The 17,736-nt window shown below is 31.5% G+C and overlaps 3 protein-coding genes across 3 annotated transcripts; 2 read left to right on the top strand and 1 right to left on the bottom strand.

Moving 5' to 3' along the window:
* The first annotated feature begins 1,575 nt into the window (after positions 1-1,575).
* Positions 1,576-6,464, top strand: LOC108459465 (uncharacterized). Its single transcript, XM_017758838.2, has 10 exons — positions 1,576-2,044; positions 2,780-2,874; positions 3,191-3,258; positions 3,347-3,390; positions 3,585-3,662; positions 3,752-3,905; positions 4,719-4,871; positions 5,018-5,119; positions 5,723-5,788; positions 6,193-6,464. The coding sequence occupies exons 1-10, from the start codon at positions 1,761-1,763 to the stop codon at positions 6,295-6,297; spliced, it is 1,149 nt and encodes a 382-aa protein (XP_017614327.1). The 5' UTR covers positions 1,576-1,760; the 3' UTR covers positions 6,298-6,464.
* A 4,812-nt stretch (positions 6,465-11,276) lies between these two features.
* Positions 11,277-13,658, top strand: LOC108458322 (uncharacterized). Its single transcript, XM_017757675.2, has 3 exons — positions 11,277-11,658; positions 11,958-12,051; positions 13,084-13,658. The coding sequence occupies exons 1-3, from the start codon at positions 11,391-11,393 to the stop codon at positions 13,154-13,156; spliced, it is 435 nt and encodes a 144-aa protein (XP_017613164.1). The 5' UTR covers positions 11,277-11,390; the 3' UTR covers positions 13,157-13,658.
* On the bottom strand, positions 13,449-17,514 carry LOC108458743 (mitochondrial carrier protein CoAc1-like). Its single transcript, XM_053029230.1, has 7 exons — positions 17,055-17,514; positions 15,898-15,983; positions 15,549-15,756; positions 15,323-15,458; positions 15,051-15,235; positions 14,109-14,228; positions 13,449-14,027 (listed from the first exon to the last, which is right to left on the bottom strand). The coding sequence occupies exons 1-7, from the start codon at positions 17,232-17,234 to the stop codon at positions 13,956-13,958; spliced, it is 987 nt and encodes a 328-aa protein (XP_052885190.1). The 5' UTR covers positions 17,235-17,514; the 3' UTR covers positions 13,449-13,955.
* Positions 17,515-17,736: the final 222 nt, after the last annotated feature.

Raw genomic sequence — 17,736 nt, 5'->3', positions numbered from 1 at the left:
TCATCAAAAATTAGGAGGACTACTATTTTTGGCACGACAAATTCAAACTGTTCATGTGATAGGTACACATGTGTTTATAAATTGATTGATGTATTTTAGATATATTTTATGCCAAATTTAAGTTGACATTTAATACTTAAACTAACATCAAGATTGATAAAAACACTTAATTAACGTGACATCGATACTTTAAAAATACAATAAAAACAAATTGAAGTTTAAAGATGAATTTAGAATTTAAATCACAATTCAAAGACTTTTGTAAGGTTAAATTTAGTAGAAGTTGTGAATTTAATTCATTCACTTTAATTTGGTTATTTTTACTCCTTGTATAATTCAAAATTTAAAAATTCAGTCATCACTAAACGAAAACTGTTAAATTAATTAAGTAAAATTATGCTATTTCCAGAATCAGATGTGCCAAACATATTATCATATATGTTATGCCATGTCAACTTATTATCTCCACATATTACTCACTAAACATCCAGTTAATGGTTAACAACCGTCATTTGCGTCAAGATTGAAATTTTAAAATTTAAAATGTATAAGGACTTTGAATTATTCGATTGGATAATATGGACCAAATCTATAATTGTACGCACAATATATGACTAGTAATTGAAATTAACCAAATAAATCTAACCGTTATCATTTAAATCAGGACTAAAACTTCAAAATCGAAAGGGGCTAAAAGTGACCAATCCAAAAGGTTTAAAAACTAAAACTAATCAAATTAAAATATAAAGACTAAATCCATAAATTTCTTAAAGTACAGGGACTAATAACAAAATTTAATCCCCTAGTCATTTAAGAAAAAAAAAAAACCTTGGTCCCAAATATAATTACAAAGGACCATGATGTCTTTTTATTTAGGACTAGTCTCAAGGTAATGTCTAGTTGTAAAGTGACAGCGAAAACACTGTTCATTCTTTAAAGATGTTTATAAATCAGATCATATTTGAATTAAAATTTTATTTATATATTTTATATTTATTTAAATTTAATTCCACTCGAAATATGATTAATATTTTAGGCAAATTAAATCATATTTATTAATAATTATTAAAATTTTAAATATATAAATATTTAATTTTATATAATATAATTTAAAAAATATATGCGTAAAATTAAAAATATTTTATAACATCACTTTGAATGTTGTAAGTCTAAACATATGCATATTTTAAATAAATTTTTTGCTTAATATCGTGTTCTTATTTAAATCCTCCTGTATTTTATATAAAACTTTGAGATTAAAGTAAAAGCCTGATTCTTAAATAGATTTGCTTCATATATTTAAATTAAACTGAACAGTAGAATCTAATATCGGTTTAAAAATGATATTAAACTTATTGAACTGATTTTATTATACTTTTTAATAGAATTAATTGAACTGACGAACTAATAATTTCATCAATTCAATTCTAAAAATATTAAAATTATATAAAATCTCATTAAATCTGAAATTAAGATAAATTAAGACTCGAACCTGAAATGTCGAAAATTATTGTATTAACGTTTTCTTTCTTTAATTATTATTTTTCTTGGTCTTAAAATCCATCTTTTTCTCTGCCTTTCTCACAGTCACCCTTGAGACCCGTTCTATCCATCTTTCTCTCTTTTCTCTTTCACTTTATTTATTTCTCCATATATTTATTTAATCCATCCCCCCTTTTTTTATTCAAATCTTTCTTATTTTTTTCCCCATTTAATATAATCTCTTAATTCAATCATTTTTTAATTAAGAACTGCTAAAGATGACGACTATGAAGAAGAACATGTTTCCTCCTGGTTTAGTTAACAATCTTCAAGACGTTCTTAGCAAAAAAGGAGCAAACAAAAATGAACAAAAACAACAAAAGGATGATGATTCAACTGAAACATCTACTTCTTCTTCAACTGCTGGTAATGAAAACGACAGCTCTAAGCCTGTCGTTTTGGTTACTAATAGTGAAGGGGTTGATTCACTTGGCCTTGTTTATCTCGTTCAAGCTTTGGTTGGTTTGGGACTCTACAATGTCAATGTCTGCGCACCTCATTCGTGGGTCACTTGAAATTTTCTCTGATTTTTCTTATCTCTTGTTTGTTTTCTCGGAATTTCTGCATTTCCTCGTCCGGGTCATCTCCAATTTTTGATAGCTTTTATGTTTTGTTTTTCATTCATAATGAGTTCTCTTCTACTCCTTTGTTTTGTTTAATCATTAATTTCGATGGGTTGTTTAAGATGATTGATTTTCTAATTAAACCGGCTACACTGCATTTGATAATTTACTCTGATTTACTTGTTCATTATTACTGATTTTCTCTGTTTTTCTTATCTCTTGTTTGTTTCCTCGGAATTTTGCATTTTCTCGTTGGGTCATCTCCAGTATTTGACATATTTTATGTTTTTTTTTTTCATTGGCTTATTCTGCTCCTTTTTTTTTTTAAATCATTAATGTGGATATGTTGTTTAAGATTACTGAATTTTCTAATTAAATTGGCTACATTGCATTTGATAATTTACTCTGATTTATTTGTTTATGATTACTGATTTTCTCTGTTTTTCTTATCTCTTGTTTGTTTCCTCGGAATTTCTGCATTTTCTCGTTGGGTCATCTCCAATATTTGATATATTTTATATTGTTTTCATTGGCTATATTCTGCTCCTTTGGTTTTTTTTTTAAATCATTAATTTGGACATTTTGTTTAAGATTATTGAATTTTCTAATTAAACTAGCTATATTGCGTTTGATAATTTGCCCTGATTTATAAGTTTATGAATGGATTGCTACAGGGACAAATCGGCTTCAGGTCATTCCTTGACTATCCTAGAAACAATTACAGTTACTCAGGCCGAAATCGAAGGTGCCACCGCATACGAAGTCACAGGTTTGATCGTGTTTCGGATTTATGTTATTCGATTTTTTGATCAATTTTAAGCATGCTAGCTTTCATTAATAGGAATGTGAAACTGTCATTGTAATAAGCCAAATTTAGTGTCTTAGAACCACTATTTGTATGATGAAATTCGGCTTTACTGATGAATTTTCTGGACTGTTTCCGGTACCCTTTTTTCGAAAACGAATGATACGAAGCTTGTTAAAATCGATATTGATTTGAGACTTCGAGTTAACTTTGATAGTAATAGGTTTCGATGATGGTTATCGATGAAAATTGGCTCTAAGTTTGAGTTATCTGGTTTCAGGGACTACCGTAGATTGTGTCTCCTTAGCATTATCCGGGGCACTGTTCTCGTGGACAAAGCCTCTGCTGGTTGGGCTCTCATCCTGTTATCGGTGAATTGGAAAGTAGTTTCGTTTTCAAAGCATTTATCAACTTCTATGTTTAATGTAATTTCCAGGTAATTAGCGGAATTAACCGAGGATCAAGCAGTGGTCATCACATGTAAGTCTTTGAAAATGCTTGCATGATAAATACTAATTGAGTTTCGCTTTGATTTTAACTGGTGAGACTACCACCCTCCCGTTATAGAGCTCCACACTGCTTTACACACATGTTCTCATTGTTTTATCCAATTAGTTAACCATCAATAATCTTTTGTTTGTTTGCCAAGTAATTTGTAACGTGTAATATTCCAGGTTTCACTCTGGTGTCATTGCCGGATCTAGGGAAGCATTAATTAGTGGTGTACCATCTTTGTCAATATCATTGAACTGGTGACTTACGGATCTGTTTATGCGGATTTAGTTTTGACTGTTTTCGTTTCACTTTAGTGTTCATTTTAATTTTGGGTAACGGACTGCAGGAAGAGGGAAGAAAGCCAAGAAAGTGATTTTAAGGATGCGGTTGCTGTTTCTTTACCTTTGATAAATGCAGCCCTCAGAGATATTGAAAAGGGTGTTTTCCCTAAAAGTTGCTTTCTAAGTATAGAAATTCCTACTTCTCCTAAGGCAAACAAGGTTTGGATTTCTTATTTTATACATAAATAGAATATGATATTTGTATGTTTATCGTGTTTAAAATGTGTATAATTGCAGTTTTTGTCTTTAAATTTTCGTAATAATCTAATGATGAATATCCGGGAACAATTGCTTCCTTGGCATACCGTCCTCAAATCTTTGTTTCTATTGACAAGAAAGTGTGGTTATTATATAAGGAAATTTCAGACTTTCGGGTCATGGTCCTCATTGATGAATTAGAAGCAACGTTGTTTGAATTGGACCAGACTGGCTGGTCAGACTGGTTGGATTGGGAACTGGCCAGGGTATCAGATAGCGGCTTTGAACCATTTAGACCAGGAACCGGTATAGATGGGTTGAACTGGGTTTTTTATTTTTATTTTTTGAATTTTTAATAACTTTTTAGTTGGATTGGTGACTTGACCGGTTCTACTACTGATTCGGTTTAAAAAACATTGATTAGAAGCTTTCTTGATTGGCTGAATTTGTTTTTGAAAATCAAATCCGACTTTGGAAAGGGAGCTTCATTGAACATGGGAAAGCTTTATATCACCCTGGTACTGGGCTTCCTCATCATAGCTGGATGTTCTATAGAAAAAGCAGATTCGGACAGTCCAAGATCCAAACATGATATATGCGGTGTCCAATTACACTTTTACGTGTAGGCGATGCTACAAAATCCTCCTAGAATGCTTGAAGTTTTAAATCCGCCGTTATTACATGCCAACACATACTTCTACATTTCTTTCTTGTTGGTATGCGATTTTTTATGGTCCTGTTGTTTATATATTCTGGTTTATTCATATGCAACAGGGTTTTAAACTGACCAAGCAAAGTATGTGGAGATCTACACCGTGTTGGCAAGCTGTTCCGGCTAATCGGAATCCTTCAGCTCCACATTTCATGGGTAACCAACAAAGCCTTGGACTCCAACTAGCACAACTTGGTCGAGATGCATCTGCTGCCGTAAGTTTTTACTTTTTATTCTTATTGAAAGGAATCGCTTTGTTTACTTCCCCGTAGTCGACCCCACTTTTTCACGTTTTCTTTATATTGATCTTGTAACTCTTTTTAACTATTCACACTCTATAATGCATGTATGTTTTCCGTAGGGTGCTGCTCGGCGTGGAACCACACCAAGGAATAATGAGGAGGTAGAGTCCGTTGGGGCTGCTAAATCCGATAACAAAGCAAGAAAATACTTTCGACTGGAGGTATGTTAAGTTCCAACTAAGAAATCTAAAAGTTTTCACTTGTAGTTGTAAAGCCGAGAATGGTAATGCTTTTCGTATTTTCCGGCTTTTGTAAGATGTCCGAACATTTTCTAGAACCAGAATGTCTTCCTTGAAATCTCTTAAAAACAAAAAAACCGATTATCTCATACAAGGTTGCATATCCCGATTTTATTAATAGGTCTACGAATGGTTTTAGTCCCACTACTATACTAGAATTTGGATTTGATCCCTCTACTTTTATAACATCGTAAGATACTATCATTAAAGTTACAACAACTTTAAACATTTAGCTGATATATAAATTTATTATGGTTGAATAGAGTCGATTGGATTTTCATGTGACCTTGAATGTGTATTCGAATAACAGTAAAAAAATTCACTTCATCACTTTTAACTGCACGAACTAATGTTATCAATTTGGATAAACTAATAACATTATAAAAGTAGAGAGACTAAAACCATAATTAGACCATGTTTATTCTATTTTTCTCGTTGCTCGTGCATCGGTCCTTTTCCGTATCCATGAACACATTTTTTGGTTATGAATAACTAGACGTGATGAGTAAACATATATATTTGCAGTTTTTGGATAAAGAGATGGAAGCTACAGACGACGAGTTGGATTTCAAGGCACTCGGCAATGGATTCGTAAGTTAGAAGCCTCATTCGTAAATTTTCCCCAGGAAAAATTTAGTGTAAATCAATCCTTGCAAGAATTGGAGCTAAAAGTATCATAGAGGCCTTTATATTAGGAGTCAAATTGCATCTTTGCTTCCTGCACTAAAAAAATAGCAAAATTAGTCATTACATGTTAAATTTAAGAGCAAGCTGGTCATTATCCATTTCTATTATTAAAAATCGGTTCCTGTATTTCAGAATGAGGTACAACACATGTAACTATCTGGTATAATGTACAATAATTAATTTGCTCATATTTTAAGTGAAGGGAGCAAAATGCAATCTAACTTCTAATATGGGCTTCTATGATACTTTTACTAGAATGGAATGATACATTTTCATGAACTTAATATATGTATTTACAATATGGTTAGATTGCGGTGACACCTGTGTCGGTTTCTCTGCAACTCGAGTCGGACGTTCAAACGGCTGCATCGAGTTGGATCTCCGGCGTGCTTAGTGGCGGGGCGGAGCAATAGACTTTGAGAGACCAAAGCTGAAATCTGAATCGTATTCATTTTTGTATACAAGTTGGGCTGGTTTTATTTTGTTATTAGCTTTTGATACAAGGAAAATAGTCTGGTCTGAAATTATATGACCTTTGTGCTTCCTTTAAATTATTATTATTATTATTATTTCTTCTGAATTTTTACCTATATGGTTGATTACCTATTGATATGTTTTTTATTTTCCATAGATTTTTTGGCACCCCGAAGAAAATGAAATCCATTTACTATACTAAGCTTAAATTTTATGATAGATTTTTATTGGTCATTATCAATTGTTTGAACCGGATCGAATCGGATTGGTTGGTTAGATTAATTGGATTGGGAATTAATTAGGAGATCAATCTAGAAAGTGGTTTTGAATTGGCTAAATTGGTATTAACCAATTGAATTGAATTGATTAAAAATAGGTAGAGTTGACGATTAAACTGATTAAATCAAGAATTTTTTTGAATTTTTTAATTTTTAAAAAACAGTAACCATTATTTTTATTCATTCATATTTTTATTTGTGTATTTAATCTTTCACGTATGTAATATTGACCACACGTGTAATTTTTAAAAATACATCACAAATTTGTTTAACGAAAATGATTTGATGATGTTATTAATTGAACTTTTGGTTATAAAATTAAGATAAATTCAAGTATTAAATCATAATAATAGATGAAGTAAAATTTTCGTATTAAGTTTCAAAAGAAAAATAAATAAAAATATAAGTACTAAATTCTATTTTTAGTCCTTATATTATGCATAAATTGTGAATTTAGTCTTAATATTTTAATTCAGTCAATTTTGTAACGGCCTAAATTTCGGTGATATCGAACGTTGATTTGAGATCACTAAATCCGACAAGTATGTTTGAAAATTTAATAAATTAATAATTATGAGTCAAGTGTGAATTTAGAAGAATTTTGAATTAGTGAATTTTGTGTTAAAAAAAAAGAGAGAGAAAAGAATTTAATAAGTAAATTGGGTGTAAAACGAGGTATCAAGACCTCGAATGCATAATTCGAGCCATAAATATTTTTAAAAATATTTATGGAGTGTAAATAAGTTAGTATTAAAGTTTCGTTAGAAAATTTTAACGTTTGGATAGTCAATTAATTAAAAATGACTAAATTGAGAAAGGTACAAAACTTGATAAAATGATTAAATAGCTCAAGTGTTAAATGAGGGAGGACTTAAAAGGAAAATTAGCCAAAAGGGAATGGATGAGGCGGCATAAGCAAGAAAAAAAAAAACTGGAATCAGGTGAGCTAAGGGTAAAATGGTAAATTTTACAAAATTAAACAAATAAATTGAAATTGAAAGAGATTTCTAGGCCATTCTTCTCATAATTTCGGCCAGACAGCCATGGGAGAGAGCTTTTAAGCTGGTTTTGCACAATTCCTTGCCCTTTTCTTATATTTTTTGTATTTTTAAGACTTTTACAATTAGGTCCAATCATCTAGTTCATTAGTTTTTGATTTGGTGGGTAAAATTGGAAGTTACCCTGGCTGAGTAAGGGCATTATATGATGAATTATTATGAAATTTAAGTTCTAATTTCATATTAAGGTTGTTTTATTAAGTCATTTTGATAGAAAATTGTATTTAGGATCTAATTGTGAAAAAGTTGTGAATTAGATGTTGGTGTTGAAATTGAGAATATCAAAGGTTGTGAAATAATTTATAATGATAAAATAAAGTGTTAATTGAGAAAAAAATTAGTTCAATTGATGGGTGAATTGAGCAGGGACTAAATTGTAAAAACTATAAATTTTAGGGTAAAAGTGTAATTTCGAAATTTGAACAGCATAAATTGTGAAGTGAAATAGAAACCAAATAAATGCTAATGAGTAGAAATAATTTATATTATAGATCAAAAGAAACGATATTCAAGTCGTGATCGAGGAAAAAATAAAGTTTACGAGGAATAGGCTCGATTGCTAATATTTTATATCGGGGTAAGTTCATATGATTTTTAATAATGCAATGTGTAATTTAATGTTTTGAAATGAAAATTTCATGAATGATATAGTATATTATTGCATATAAAATGTCATTAAACTGTGATAATTGTAAAATGATATTTGAATAAAAGTACAAATTAAATGGAACAACGGACTTGAGTACTTTCATTCAGTGGCTAAGACGAATTGACGGAAAAGACCATGGTTGGACCATGGCAGCATGTGAAATGTGATTTCCGTATGAGACCATAGTTGGGCTATGGCTTCGGAGAAATGTGATATATGCTTCCATATAAGACCATATCCGGGATATGGTATCAGTGTGATATGTGCTACTGTATAAGACCATATCTGGGATATGGCATCAGTGTGATATGTGATCCGTGTAAGACCATGGCTGGGCTATGGCCTCGGTATGTGATATGTGACTATGTGCAAGACCATAGTTTTACTATGGCATTGTGATAATGAGGTACTCAATTCCGTAATCGTTCCCTAATTTGATTATGAACGAAAATGTGAAATGGCCCAAAAGGATTAAGAATTGGTGAATACTATGAAAATGACACGATTTGAAATAAGTTCTTGATACTTGATGACATTGAGATTATGGATCTATGCTTATGAAGCATAATTATGTGTTCTTACCATGATGAATGAAATGATATTGTATGGATTTAGTGAATAATAGTGGTGAATGAATAAATATGGCCTTGGCAGTTTTGGGTTACTACAGTAGTGTAAATTTTGAAATTCACCATAAATTGTGGAAATTGAGTTAAGGGCTGAATAAAATATGAGATTAAAGCCTGATGGGTCTAGTTTCATATAGAGAAAACGGTGCATGCAATTGGATTTTATGTTATAAGATATTTAAATTGTTGTGAGACAGAGTCTGAATGACTTTGAGATCTCCTGTTTTGATTTTAGAAAATCATTAGAAATTGTACAAAAATAATTATGAGTTTTAGTTTATATATTTAAAATCTTTATCGAGTCTTTTTTCAAGAGGGATATACGGGAACATCATCCAAGTCCCGAATTATGAGATAAATAATTTTTAGTGAAGAGAGATCAGAACTGTTGGACAGCGAAACAGGGGAAAATTTAATGAATAAACTGTACTAAATGGCTAAACCAAAAATTCTGGAAATTTTATGGGAGAAAGGTATATGAATCTAGTTTCAAGGAAAATTAACGGAACTTAATTTGGAGTTTCGTAGCTCCAGAAATAAATTATTTAGTAAATGTATCTCGATAAAACAGTTTAAGCTGAGTATGTATAATTGTACAATTGTGGTGTTTTATCTTAAAAGCATGTTGGTAATTGCTTATTAATTTCATATGGACTTACTAAGCATTTATGCTTACTCCCTCCTTTTCATTCCTTGTAGTTTTGACAAGCCAGCTCGGAAATCGGGAACGGTCGGAGGTTCGCTCACACTATCTGTATACCATCTTGGCATAATGGCTTGTATATTTTGAGTATGGCATGTATAGCATTATAATCATTTTGTATATATGGTCTTATGATATGGTTATTGAGTGGTATGGAAATGCTTGGTAATGATTAGCCATTGGAATGGCTAATCATGATCATATTTGGTGTTATGTATGTCAAATTGCTAGCTAATCCATGGAAACCATGAAATAGGTAAAAGTTACCATAAAATAGATTCTAACAGCAGCAGTGATGTAAATTTGAAAAATCACTAAAAATAGTAGAAATGGAATTAAATGATGAGTATGTTATGAAATTGAAGTTTAATGAGTCTATTTTAATATGGATTGAACAAAACAGGTATATGAATTATATTTTATGAGATATTTGAATTTTTGTGAAACAGGGCCAGAGTGATTTCTGGATCCCCTGTTCTAACTTTAAAAATTTATCATAAATTGTACAAATATAATTAGAAGTCATTCTTTATTGTACAGATTCTTTATTGAGTCTAGTTTTAAGAGAAACAAACTTCATAGTCATTGAAATTCTGTATAAAGAGATATCTGATTCGTAATACACAGAGGTCAGAGAAGTCGAATCCTGAAACAGGGGAGACTTTAACTAATAAATTATACTAATTGGCTCGACCAAAAATTCTATAAAAAAATTAGTAAATAGATATATGAGTCTATTTTTAGGAAAAATTGATGGAATTGGATTTCGAGTTTCGTAACTCGAGATATGAATTTTTAAGCGACTATGATGCAGATTGCTAGTTTAACTGGAAATTTTAAAAATAAATTGTTTGAGCTATTTAAGTAATGAATTAAGTCTGTTAACACCTCATGTTCGACTCCGGCGACGGTCTTGGGTACGGGACATTACAATTTCAGTCCTGACTCAAATAGTAGTAAAATCCATTTAGTTAAATTCTGCTATTGTCGACTCTTTTTAGTTTTAGAAAGTTTAAATTAAATTAAATAAGTGTCTGGAGACGCAAAATAGTGTGATGGTGTTCTTTGGCTTTTTTTAGTGTAGATCTACTCTGATGCTTACTGGAGATAGACTACTCTTATCTGTTCTAACTATCGTGGTCTTGTACTATGTATAAATTTATAGATTTAGTCCACGTTCTCTGATTGAATTATTATTTTCTATACTTTTCAAAATTTAAAATTTAAATACACACATTAAATCTATCAACTATTTTTTTAAGTAATATAATTCACAACTTACCCATAATATTATAAGCGGAGTTTAACGAAAATACAAATATTTAACTCATCGTAGGTAAAAGGTATTCGTGAACCTGGCTTGACCTCGGTTCTTTTTAACTTGACCTAACCCATTTCATTGTTTAAAAAAAATAATACAAAATATTATTATATTTAAAATTAAATTTAAATTAAAAATATTTTTAAAAAATAAAATGAGTCTTTTGAGCTGGGTTAGGTGTATCGAGCTCGGGCTTGAATTTTTTCGAAAATAGATATTGACTTGACTCGATCCATGGACAGGGTGATCCTAAATTAAAAACCGATTAATTTGGTTTGAGCGTTAGCGGGTTGGCCCATTAACAAACTCGCCTTCTTCTTTTTCCATTCAGTCTTTAGTAACTAGGGTTTTAGCAAAAAAAAAAAACCGTTCTTCAACAGAGGAAAAAGAAAAAATGGCGACTAAATCCCTAATTAGAAACGGAGCTATGCTCATGAATCGAGTTTTAGTGAAACAAGCTCTCAACCCGAACCCGATTTCTAACAATCGAGTCTTTAATCAAGGCATTCAAATCACTCCTCAGCTGTTCCCATCTCTCTCGAAGCCAAAACTTGAAATTCCGCATTTGCCTCGAAACGACGTCGATTCTCTCTCTGAAGTCTCCTCTACGGGGTTTCTTTATCCATTTGGTCTCCCTTCTCTCCGATTCTTCCTTCCCGACGGTACTCACTTATCTCTTTGTTTGATTGATTTCAACAATGGGTTTTAATTTTTCTTTATAAAATTTTACTTCTTTTTTTTGGTATTAAGCTGATTTTTTAGTTGATGTTGGATTCAAGAGGTTGTTCTTTCAATTAATTGTTTTAGAATGGAACATCTACATCAAGGTTTTCTTGAAAATTCCATTAAACTTTGAATGTCTTTTTTTTTTTGATAATTTGTTAACTGATTTAATTTTGATTCCTTTTTTTTGGTTTTTTTTTTCCTTGTGTTGCTGTATGCATTTCTTATTGTTGTTTAGGAGATTCATCAAGTGAGCCAATGCTATTATTCCCCAAAAGAACATATCAGCCTAGTACCATCAGGCGCAAGAGAAATCATGGATTTTTCGCCCGGTAATGTTTCGCTTCCTCTTTTAACGTGGATCATTAACTTTTTTGGCATGTCAAAATTCGTAGTATCTATATAGTAGTTGATGATTTCATTTGAACTATAGTTTGATTCGTAAAAGCTGAACAATGTATACACGAATTATTAAATTTTGGCATTCTGAAATTCATGGTATTGGTATAGTAGTTGATGATTTCATTTGAACTATAGTTTGGTTCGTAAAACCTCGATCATGGATATTTTTCTTGGTAACTTTTCCTCCTATTAACGCAAACTACAATATTGGTTTAGTAGTAGATGATTTGGTTTCAACCGTAGTTTGATTCGTAAAACCTGAATCATGGATACACAAATCATTAAATTTTGGCATGTTGAAATTCATAGTATTGGTGTAGTAGTTGATGATTTCATTTGAACTATAGTTTGGTTCGTAAAACCTCAATCATGGATATTTTTCTCAGTAACTTTTCCTCCTATTACGCTAATTACAGTATTGGTTTAGTAGTTGATGATTTGGTTTGAACTGTAGTTTGATTCGTAAAACCTGAATCATGGATACATGAATTATTAAATTTTGGCATGTCGAAATTTATAGCATTGGTATAGTAGTTGATGATTTCATTTGAACTATAGTTTGGTTCGTAAAACCTGAATCATGGTTATTTTGCTTGGTAACTTTTCTCCTATTAACTCAAATTACAGTATAGGTATAGTAGTTGATGATTTCGTTTACTTATAGTTTGGTTCATAAAACCTGAATCATGGATAGTTACTCAGTAACATTTCCTCCTATTAACGCAAATTACAGTATTGGTTGAACTATAGTATGATTTGGAAAACCTGAATTGGCTTGATCATTAGCTTTATTTAAGAGTTAAGACTAGGTTCATTGTTGGTTAAGCTAGTTATTACTTTTAATTTGCCTTCTTTAGAATGGTTCCTTCTGCTACATGACAAAAAGCCATTTTTTTTGGTTTTGTTTTCTAATTTCATTCTAGTGTTTAGATTTGTATAATTACAATTTCGTGCTTGTACAGCAAGGCAACGAAGGGCGGTAGAAGAGTCATTGCTCGAAGAATAGCAAAGGGTCGTTCAAGAATTACCGCTTAGAATCTGGATTTTCAGTGATGCGTTCATCAGAATCAAAACCCGGAAGCTGCCTTAAATAGGGTACAACTAAGCAAATTTCGTATCACCTTTTTTGCTTAATTCAGTAGGCTCTGCCCATCCTAATGACACTCTTTGGAGGAATTTTTTTTTTTCTTTCTTCAGATAGATTTATGTTCACTTTTAGATTTCTTTTTGATACATAAAACTTGCAAGAAGTAATTGCTATGCAGAAAGTTATGAAGAACGGTTCTCGTTCGTTATTTATGATAAAGTAACAAAGTAGATTTCGTTCGATCGTTTCTCTCTTTGGATAGATGTATGTTGACTTTTAGATTGTCTTTTTGCTTCATAAACACTTGGTTCGAGTCCGATCCAAGATGTGCGAAGATTTTTGTTAGGGAGAGACAAATAACCTTGGATGAAGTTTTATGATGAGCATTGAATAATATTCCATCATTGTAAAACTTATAATAATGTATAGATTTTGATATTTTATTAGAAACTTTCCATTTCCATTGTGTATTTTCCCACGCTATGTTACTAATCATGTCTGATAATCTGTTTTGGACATGGGTATGAGTTCGATTTGGATGCCTTCTGAGGATGAACTTGTGACATGATCGAGGTCATATCAGGGGTTTAACCTAACTAGTTCATGAGTCGCCTTTAAAAGTTAACATTTAAGAAGCCGCTGAGTTTTGAAATTTTCAGCGTTCATAGAAACCTTTACGGTTCATGCAGCTGTCTTTAAAAGATGATATTTACAAGATCCGGGTTTAACATCGTGGATCGAAAACTGCTAGCGCGGAAAATGTAGCTGTCGGTCAATGACATCAAAAGCTGTTAGACCAATGGCTATTGATGGTACAACCTGCAACAGAGTTTAAAAAATAACCCTTAAGATTATAATATCAAAGAACTTAAGAAAGGGTCATTAATATATTGAAATTACCTTTATATAATTAATGCATAAACCTGCATACAATTGTCTCCATCCTTGATTACGGATGATGGATTTAAAGGCTTCAATGGAGTTTTTGTACCTCATACCATTCTGGTTCGGAATGTCTACCTGTAAAAAAAAACAGCTTTTTGAATTTAAAGTTCGAAGATGAAGCTAGTTCAAACATGTGTGTCCAGTTTATCATCCGAGATTTTGCTTGATTATGGGTGATCGAGGTTGATACTATACCAACCTTCACTGGACAGCAACAAAGATATTAGCAACAGAGGTGGTTACTGGTCGGGTGTGATTTTGCTTGAATATTGCTCAAATAACTGTAAATTACTAATTCAAGCATGTTAAGGCACACTTGACATATTTAATTTTTGTATGATAACTTATATAATATATAAAAGACTAAATGTTCAAATTGGGGTTGCTCTTATTAGTGTCAAATATTTCAAAGTAGTCAAACAAAGTCTTTTGAAAATACTTGAATAACGACCAAATGTTTTCGAAGTATTTAAATAAAGGCTTCTCAAAAGCCATAAACTAATTTTTTATTATTTACATTTCTTTTCAAGTAATATGTAATTCAATTGTTAGGTGTTTTTATTCTTAACACGTCAGCATTCACTTAATTTTTACTATAAACTGGGCCAAAGTGCATGAAAAATCCTTATTTTAACACTTTTGTAAAAGTTAGATCCTCATATGACAATTTTAAAAGGTTTGATCCTTATCTAAGCAACTTTTAAAAAGTTAGACTCTAATCTAAATATTTAGCCTATAAAAAATAAAATAATATTTTACAATATCTAAAAATAGATAGGGTCAAGTTAAGCTTTCAAAGTCAAAATGTTAAGTTCAATTTATATTTTAAACAAGCTCAATATTTTTACCCAATATCATTTTTTGAATCTAATACTCTGTCCAAACTTTTTCAAATACCTGCATTTGTCTCCTAACAACATCCAATGGGTACATTACAGTTTGCCCAATTAAGGCAGCCAATGCTCCACATGAAAGATTCAATGCAACGGAGCTTCGATTTTCTTTGGGAACCCATCTTTTAAGCTCCTCGTAACCATAAAACTTTATCACATTGTAAGGAAGGATTCCCCCTAGTGTTGGACCTGATCTTTAAAACTTAAAATGACTTATTGATTCAAGTTTTCAATAAGATCTTTTGTTCAAACATGTTTGAAATTTTTATAACTTACCTACACCTCGATAGAATCCGAGCATTCCACCTTGATTATAGATGGTCATGAAGACGTTTGTTACCCCTCGTTGTGCGGTATGACCTGAATGGATACATTTTCGATAGTCAGCGCTACTTTGATGTCGATCCACCACCTTAAAACGGAGAACTAGAGAATCAGGGATGTTGATTGAGAGGTTGATTGATATTTAGAGCAATGAGCCTCCGTTAAGTGAAGTAAATACCTGATATGCATACTTGGTTCGAGCCAAATCCAAGGGATAAGTGCATAGAAATGCTGTTGCACTGGCTGCGGAGCTCGCTAAGATGTCCAACAATGGCCCTCTTTCGACACGAGGCCATTTATATTGTAGGAAACTTTGATATTGTTCGTATGTCACGTACTGGAATATCGAATGAGGTAACGTTCGGATGATACTAACACCATTTGCTCTGCAAATAAAAAGATGTGTATCATGACAGTACCTATGATGTATGTATGTATGTAACACCATTTGCTTTGCAAAGAAATGGACATATACCATGTATGTATGGATGTATGCATGATTAATAAAGATTCATTGGTGAACTTACTTGTATAGCCCCCTAAGACCTTCATTCTTCATTAGCTTCTTCATTGATCCATACATCCCAATTGAATGAAACCCTTCTGCCCTTGTCTATCAATTCCAATCAATAATAAAAATAGGTGTTATGATACTTATTGACCCACAACTCGAATGGGCCCGGGTAACATTCTACACGGTTCGCAAATTGAACTCGCAAATTGAACTTGCATGTTGAGCTCCCAATGTGGGTTTGCACATTATTTCATAAACGAACCCTCATCGTATAAACGCGTGCTAAGTCTAGAGTAGGGTAAGTGCAACATGCATTGAACCTACCTACGATATCACCTCCATGAACAATAATCATATCATATAAATACAGTTTCACTCATCTAAAGGATACACAGAAACACTCAACACTAGACTTTACATAACTTCTTATAATAATCAAATTATTAGAATCTATATTATTCAAACCTCTTCATTCCCCTAAAATATTTATGAAATATAATTGAATACCGTAATCCGTACGCATTTCAAATTCAGATAATATAGATAAGATCAACTAAACCATAACAACGGTATATCATTCAATCTAAATAGATGATAAACATTAACAATCACTCCAAACTCGAATAACATAAATAAATATCAATCACGTCATGACAATTATATGTCATTCTATCATGGATAGATTACCAGTAAACCTTGACACAAACACAAGCATGGGTGAAACCAAACACTGACACTCACTTCAAATTCATGCAATATAGACTAGAATCTACTTACATCACGAAAACAATATTTTCATTCAATCTACATAGATGGGTAAACTAATGACATAAACATGAATATTGGTAAAACTGAACACCAACACTCACTTCGAGTTTAGGTAAGATAGATAAGAATCAATTAAATCTTAACATAAATACGAATATGAGTAACACCAACACTTACTCCGAATTTGGGTAACATAAATAAGAGTCAATTACACCATAAAAAATATGGGGTGAATCGAAACATGAGTAAACATAAACGCAAACACTTACTCTGAGTTTACGATATACCAATATTTAATCCAAATAAATGGGTAAACCTCGTCATAAACATGAATACTAGTGAACCGAAACATGTAATCTATGAAATAACATACAAATATCAAATATTTTTTTAAAAATTTACCTGCATAAGTATCTTGATTCTCTCAAATGGTGCAACAGTAGTTTTAGAAACAGTGGTTGAAGCACCAGTAGTGATCAATTCCGTGACATAATAAGCTAAAAATGGAACACTTTGAACATGTTCATTTTCATATGGATCATCATCAATGGAAGATCCGGTATCAAAACTTTCTTTCCCCATTCTGAACCCTAAAAAAAATAAAAAAGAAAAAAGAAAAAATAAAGAAATGTTTTATAACCAGTTATAGATATTAGTATCTGGTATGTTTTGTCTCAATAACTAACATGTTAGGTTTCCTTTCTGGGAAAAAAAAAACATGTTAGGGTTTTTTTTCATTGAAAGGAACATGTTAGGTTTTTAAAACATAGAAATTTGTAAGATTAAAAAATGAAATGAAATGGAAGAATTAATTATATATATATTTTAAAAAGTTGAATTATTCTTTTATTTATTCTCCTTTGTTATAGCTAAAACTTTGACCAAAATTTCAGATAAATATGCAACTCTATTTTAGTCATCGTTTTATTTATTTATATTTATTTTTATATTGAAATGCCTAATTTTCCTTCAAATTAACTAAAAGGAAAACTGAAACCCCAAATAGTTGCAATTTTCTCACCATCCAAACATGTCTGCCTTCTTTTTATCTGGGGTAAGTTCACCAATAACTCAGGTTTCTTTA

The sequence above is a fragment of the Gossypium arboreum genome, chromosome 6, assembly GCF_025698485.1.
Source record: "Gossypium arboreum isolate Shixiya-1 chromosome 6, ASM2569848v2, whole genome shotgun sequence".
NCBI classification, from domain to species: domain Eukaryota; kingdom Viridiplantae; phylum Streptophyta; class Magnoliopsida; order Malvales; family Malvaceae; genus Gossypium; species Gossypium arboreum.
This window is presented reverse-complemented; position numbering and strand designations above follow the sequence as displayed.